The 6668-nt window shown below is 44.6% G+C and overlaps 1 protein-coding gene across 2 annotated transcripts; it reads left to right on the top strand.

The window, feature by feature from the left end:
* The first annotated feature begins 213 nt into the window (after positions 1–213).
* On the top strand, positions 214–5135 carry LOC100841624. Of its 2 annotated transcripts, none has more exons than XM_014898211.2 (7): positions 214–358; positions 1644–1750; positions 1851–1915; positions 1998–2468; positions 2924–3436; positions 3525–3740; positions 4239–5135. In XM_014898211.2, exons 2-7 carry the CDS (start codon positions 1660–1662, stop codon positions 4974–4976), a joined length of 2094 nt encoding a protein of 697 aa, XP_014753697.1. In that variant the 5' UTR covers positions 214–358; positions 1644–1659; the 3' UTR covers positions 4977–5135. The 2 variants fall into 2 exon arrangements, with proteins under 2 accessions (XP_014753697.1, XP_003566519.1); XM_003566471.4 differs by having other exon boundaries at positions 3528–3740.
* Positions 5136–6668: the final 1533 nt, after the last annotated feature.

The raw sequence follows: 6668 nt of genomic DNA on the forward strand, positions 1-6668 counted from the left end.
GAACCCCATGTCTTACACACACTGATCCCGAGACATCTCCCGTCCCGTTCTCTTCTCCGTCGGAATCCAAAGCCGCCGTTCCCTCACTCGCCCACTGCCTCCGTGGCCCCACGCGCGAGCCCCGCATGTCAGAGGAGCGAAAGAAGGCAGATGCGCCCGTTCCGCTAGTGAACTTTGCGCATCCCGGATACACCGCACCGCACTGCACTGGCCTCTTCCGCTTCCCCCACGCTTCTTTTCCCGCTTTTTGCTTCCTCTCCCTCTCCCTCCTCCCTCTCTCTCGCCGCCTCCGCCTCGGCCCCGCTAGGGTTTCCGCCGACGACGGCCAGCGGTCGACCGGACGCCCGCGTCAGTGCTGGTGAGCATCTCTCACCGAAACCCGTACGGCGTGCTGCACTGCTGCTTGCTTGCTGGGGGTTATTTGTGCGTTTTCCGCGTTTTGGGGGGTACGTACGGTGCAGTGAGGGTTTTGTCCCGCGGCGGGGCGCTCCGATCACGTGCTGCAGGGTTCGTTGCCGGCGGTAGCGTTCTCTTGCACGCCCAAAAGCCCTTCTCTGCGCTCTGTTTCCCGTAGGGTTTTGCTGCTCGCTTGCGGTGGGGCGGTGGGTTTCGTCTTCGGGGTTTCTAGTGAGGGTGCTTGGCTTCGAGGCGGTGCCGTCAAATCGTGTGCCGTGGGGTTGGGGATTTGTGGAGGATCAGTGCTCGAACGACCTAGGGTTTTGGGCTTCGCTTGGGTGGGGTGGGGTGGTGCGGTAATGTGGTTTGGTTTCGTTTGCTCGTTGGGATGAAATGGAGGTGATTTTGTGATCACGGAAGTCGTTCTGCAGTGTGGTATTTTTTGGGGGTGCTATTAGGGACGTGCTGCTTGGGTTGTCAATTTTGCTAGTATAACAAATTCATAGCTGTGGTCGGTGTGCTGTGCTGGTTGATTGGTTAGTTGCTTCTGTTCGTTCATGGGTTCTCTAGGAATAGAAGAAATGGGGCAATGTAGAGTTTAGATCTGAACCGTTTCAGGTTGATTGTCTGTGGGTTAGCTAGTTACTGATTGGCGGTGACGCTGATGCATGCCTGTTCGAATTGCTGCACTTTGGTGGTTGCGATTGTTACAGTTGGTTGCATGGCTAATAATAGGTACGTTGCACATACCATTGATTATTGTATGCGCGGAATGGCGATGTTGGGGGTTTTGGTGATGGAATTTTGGCCAAGGTTTGTTTCATGTGGATTTTTTCACCGGTTTCCTGATCGGTTTGAAGCCAGGATATTTCGGAGCTAATATGCAGTGCTCTGTTTTACTTTTAGCAGATGGGTTAGAACTACTGTTTTGCAAGTCAGATTTCCATAACAAGTTCATATTGGATGTTTGCTTACGTGATCTGATTCTTGTCTTGGCTTGGCTCCATGTTTTTCTAGATATAGAATTGAGGGAACATTAGGAAATTAATGAATAACTTAAGGGGCATGTGGTGCTACTAATAGTTTATTGGGAATGGTGCTACTAATAGTTTATTGGGAATGTTGGAATTGTTGGCTGCTTGGGTTCCCTTCTGTGTACAGAAGCCATGTTGTCAATTGTGGTGATAAACTGATCTTATTGATTATTATGTTTGTAGTTCCATATTACACCTGTTCCCTTCTTTCAGAGTGACTGCATCTCCCATGGATTTTGAGGCAGACCCCGAGCTTGTATTTGGAGAGGAATTCTGCTTTCCTGCCACCGCTTACTATCCAACTCCATATGCCCCAGCTGGTAATATTTCGGGCTTCATAATATCTTGATTAAGTGATATGTCTTGCCGGTGGATTTTGTTACTTATTGTGTCGCCTGACTCTTACTCTCTTGATTGCAGGAACTAACCTGCCTGCTGAGTTGTATGAGCCCCAGGAAATTTGGGATCAATATCTACAATACTCGGTTAGTATTGCACAATGTTAGTTCGTTCTTAACTCAATTGTTTCCCAATTGGTTTGATTAGGTAGCATTTGTCCTTTGGCAGGGCCAGCAGGCTGAAGGCTCATCATGCTCGTATTATGTTGTCCCTGACTATGGGATTACACATTCTCCCATTGGCCCTTACCCTTCAGAACCTTCTGTTATAGCTGATGGCAGATTTGTTGGAGCCCAAGGGTATCTTGCTAGCACCACTGACAGCACATACCATCAACCAGTTCCCACAACCCCCTATGACGCTCATCCATTTGCTGCACAGTGGGGTCCAGCTACCACGTCGCAAACTCTTACATACACTGATAGCTTGTTCATCCCCAGTGGACAAGACCAAAGTATCCCTGTTGCCCCAAACAAGAATATTACGTGGAATCCATCTGCACAGTCAACAAGTGTTTCTTCAAAGAAATTTCAACGCAATGCTATGCTGCCAAAGGTGCAACTGCATAGTTCAGATCCATGGAAGCAAGATCCAGCAACCAGAACCATGGTGCCTGCTAAGCTTCGTCACATTCCACAGGTATGCCACTGCCCTCATTCTTGTATTTGTTGATGTTGAGTTCACCTTCTATTTTATGTCACACTTCAATAACCAGGCCCTGTTAACGGCATACATGTCTGTCATTCCATCTGTTGTACGGAGTACAAGGTAGTGTTCTTTTGTGGTTTTGCCCTCTTATATGGTAGAACAAATTTGGAAAGAGCTTGGATAATCGATATATAATTAACTGAAATCAGTATTGATATTTTCTGCATTTATGACAGCTGAAAACAGTATTGATATTTTCTGCATTTATGACATTATATACAGAAGAAATCAACTTACTGCTGGATGCATCATGCATGTACTCTTACTCATGCCCCTGTCAGACATTCTGATGGCATGACCATACATTCGACACTACAGTCCTTGTGTAAAAGAAGATATCTTGTAATTTTCTATGTGCCGTTGACAAAACTCTTTGTTATGATTAGGCTTCACGGCAATATCTACAAGGGGGAGTTCCTTCGGTCACGTCGTCGCCACAGACTAATCCATCATGCAACTCTAATGCTTCATATGATGGATCTGACCTTCGCAAGATGGCTGTAGCTGAAAAATTCAAACCAAGTTCGAAGCCCAGAAGTTGTTTATATGGTTCCACTGGAAGGTTGAGTTGCCAGAACTTAGGTAATGGAAAAACTGCAATAGGATCGTCAGAAATAGTTGTCAAATCCTACACATCAAGCCTCCACATTGGCGATCCAGAGGGGAAAATCATCATCAGGCCTGATCAGTTCAACAGAAATGACTTCCAGGTGGTGTATCCCAATGCAAAATTCTTTGTTATCAAGTCCTGGGGCGAGGCAAATGTTCACAAATCTGTCAAGTATGGTGTCTGGTCGAGTTCTATTCAGGGAAACAAGAAGCTGGATCGTGCTTTTGGTGATGCTCAACTGATTGCTGCAAGTAGTTCTACCACGTGTCCTGTTTTTCTGTTCTTTTCGGTGAGTTTATCATAACCTAAGGTGTATGGCCTCTTGTATTCTGTTCCCCATTCTTGAATTTGAATTGCTGAGCATAATCATTGTCTAGCAGGTCAACCAGAGTAACCATTTCTGTGGTGTTGCCGAGATGGTTGGCCCTGTTGATTTTCGAAAGAACATGGACTTTTGGAGCCAGGACAGATGGGTTGGCAGCTTCCCAGTGAGGTGGCACATCATAAAGAATATACCAAACGTTGCCTTGCAATATATCCTGCTGCAGAACAATGAATACAGGCCTGTCACCTTCAGCAGAGATACACAAGAGGCATGTTTTCTGAGATGCATATCCCGAAATAGGATGATTATTCGGTGTACATGTTTGTGGATCTAGTGTATAAGTCACTGTGTGCATGCTATTTTTCAGTACTAAACCTGCATACTGCTGCTTTCATAAGCAAACAGAATAAAAACAGCATGCTAAATCAATGTTTTGCTAGAAAGCGTTGTTTCTTTGGATACCATTATCTTTACTCCTATAAAAGGCTCAATTGGTGGTGGCGGGCTGTCACCTTCGGAACACGCCACTTGTTTTTTCTCTTGCATCAATTGTTGATTCGGCACAAACTGTTGAGACTCGAATGAATAATTGTACACCATTCTCTTTAAACATATGTTTTTTGTCTGTAGCCATGCATGGGTATTGTGCTAGTCATTAATAAGGGTTTTGTTCAGTTAGCTTTTTTCTGTACAGTTTGGACAACATCGTACCTTTCAGCGCTAGTTTCCTCTGTCTCTGAAACCTCCCGCAATGTCTTACTTGCAGATACACTATGGTCCTGGAACTAGTATGCTCAAGATTTTCAAAGCTACCAGAGTAAATGAATGCCTGCTTGATGACTTCACAGTGTACGAGGAGGAAGAAGCAAGAAGCATAAAATGCACAACGTCTAAGCTTAGGGGTGATGCTCCACGTTTCATACCTTTCCCTAAACTATATGGCCGTGGTGCCTGTGTTCCTCGGCAACCTAAAGCTGACAAAGTACTGGTGGACAGAATTATCAGGGAGTCGCACAATCTGGCAGACAGGCTACGTCATGTTAATTTGGACATGCATCAGGGTTCATGGGAAAAACCTGGGAACTTGATTAGAGATTGTGCCACGACATATGCACAGAAAGATATCCATTGCTACGGAATACAAGCTCCTGAGAATGTGGTGAAAGCTGTAGAATTCCAGCCCCTAGCTTCAAACATGCTGGCTGCTTTTGATGGAGAACTCACCAGGGAAAAGGTTCAAATCACCCCACTTGGAAAGGAGTACCCACGTACTGTTGCCAAAGTCTCACCAAAAGCACCCGAAGAGTATCAAACTGAAGATAAGATCACCTTGGTGCACAGTGCATCAGCAGCTCCAGATACGATTTATCAAGAAAAAAAGATCATCAGGGAACAATGTTCTCATCCAATCAAGTCGCAGGTGAGTGAAGCGTGCTCACGTTGCTCGATTGATGATGTCATTCGCATTGGCTCCATGCTGCTCCCCATGAAGATGTCCAGCTAAGAGATCCAAAAACATTTATGTTACCAGCTCGAATCGTGGTGGTGTTGCTTATGAATAGGAGGGTTCTCTTTCGGCTCCTGACTTGCCAAGTTCTTGATTACCTGGAGTGTATCCGTTCACAATTTTATACGGTAACCTGTGGGAATAACTCACTTACAATTTTAGGTTTAATGGGGAAGGCTTCGATCTTTTCAGTATCCTTTTCGTTGGCTTACAATCTCAGAACTTCCTGAAAAAGGAAATGCAAGATGCAGTGATATGTTGTTAAACCTCTTGGTAGTGTGGAATTGTGGATACCTGAGCTTGATCCATCTCTTTTGCTGTGTTAAATGGTAGTAATGCTAATGATATCATCTCAGTTGTTTTCCCTCCTTTCTTTTCCACCTTCAACGCGACCGAAATCTGAAGTTGGTACCTCGCTTTCTCTGATTTCAAATATCTATTATACGTATCCTGATACTTGAGCTGCCTGGTTGTGCAATCATGCAGCTAGCTGTTTGTACTGGATTAGGTTCGTTCGTGGTGCAGTTTGCACAAGGGTAAGCCTAGATGCCGTACTTAGATAGTGCAACCACCGTCTGTTCTGCTGCTCTCATCGTCTTTTGGTGAAGGCTGAGTAAACAATGCAAGTATCTGGCCAGGGTCCTGATCATCTATACATTTTCTGTACGCATCTAACCTTGTACTCGTATTTAACATAGTCTTGGTTGCTGGTCACACCTACCACGTAGTACGAATCTAATTATCAAACCATAACCTGCTGACTTCGTTTATATGCAGACAGAGGCAGCAGAGCTCGGGGTCACTTAACACTACTGAACTTATATAGCCTTTTAAAAAAATCATCCATCTGCTGCTAACCACTCGTAGGTACAGTTTTTCTAGTACCAACTGCTACCAAACTTGGTTTCCATCTGCAGACACGCGCACAAATACTAGCATTGCTAAAGAAAAATGTTGCTAATCAAATACAATCAATTTTGAAACGGCTTAAATACAATCAATTAGGTGTTAGCAGAGTGAATGGATCTGATCTGGATCAGGTTCTCTTCTTTCTTTTCTTCCCTGTGCTGTGTCTGTGTTGTATTTTATTTTATCCGGGCGTCAAGGCTGTCACGAGCTTTTCATATTGTTCTGCTTTGCTCGTCGGTACCAACTGCCACCACTGCTATAGCCATGAGTAAGCCCATGATGTGGGAGTAATACTATGTTAACTGGTGATCCCTTTCTATTTTGTGTGATCTCACGATGGATGGAGTCATGGAGTGGGTGTCAGTTTAGTAAGCTCCTCGTGCTGCATGCTGCGCTCACAGGACGGGGACGAAGCCGCGTACGTGCTTGGGCACATGCTAGCTAGTATTGCTAGTGCTGCGGATCATCTCCTTGTTCCTTTTCTTAGGTTCCACTGATGATAAATTAATATGTCGCCGACTGCTGCTCCAACTAACAGCTCTCGGTTTCCCATTTCTTCCGTATCCTGGCCGGACGAGGGGTGCAAACAAATGTTATATCCCACTTATTTCTATTAGGTCACCAGAGACTCGCTACTTCAAAATTTTATTCGAAATATAATTAATAATTAAAAATTTACTAGTTACATTTGTAAATATAAGAAGTCCTAACTTTGTCTAAAGTCAGACTTTTTAAAATTTTAACAAATGTATAGAAAAATATGTTAACATGTAAAATATT

Source organism: Brachypodium distachyon, chromosome 2 (genome assembly GCF_000005505.3).
Source record: "Brachypodium distachyon strain Bd21 chromosome 2, Brachypodium_distachyon_v3.0, whole genome shotgun sequence".
NCBI classification, from domain to species: domain Eukaryota; kingdom Viridiplantae; phylum Streptophyta; class Magnoliopsida; order Poales; family Poaceae; genus Brachypodium; species Brachypodium distachyon.

Excerpts from the sequence above, each read along its gene's own strand:
- LOC100841624 (XM_014898211.2), top strand. The coding sequence starts at position 1,660 with ATGGATTTTGAGGCAGACCCCGAGCTTGTATTTGGAGAGGAATTCTGC. Across the intron at positions 1,751-1,850 it reads AACTCCATATGCCCCAGCTG|GAACTAACCTGCCTGCTGAG; the intron begins GTAATATTTCGG and ends TCTTGATTGCAG. Across the intron at positions 3,741-4,238 it reads TCAGCAGAGATACACAAGAG|ATACACTATGGTCCTGGAAC; the intron begins GCATGTTTTCTG and ends TCTTACTTGCAG.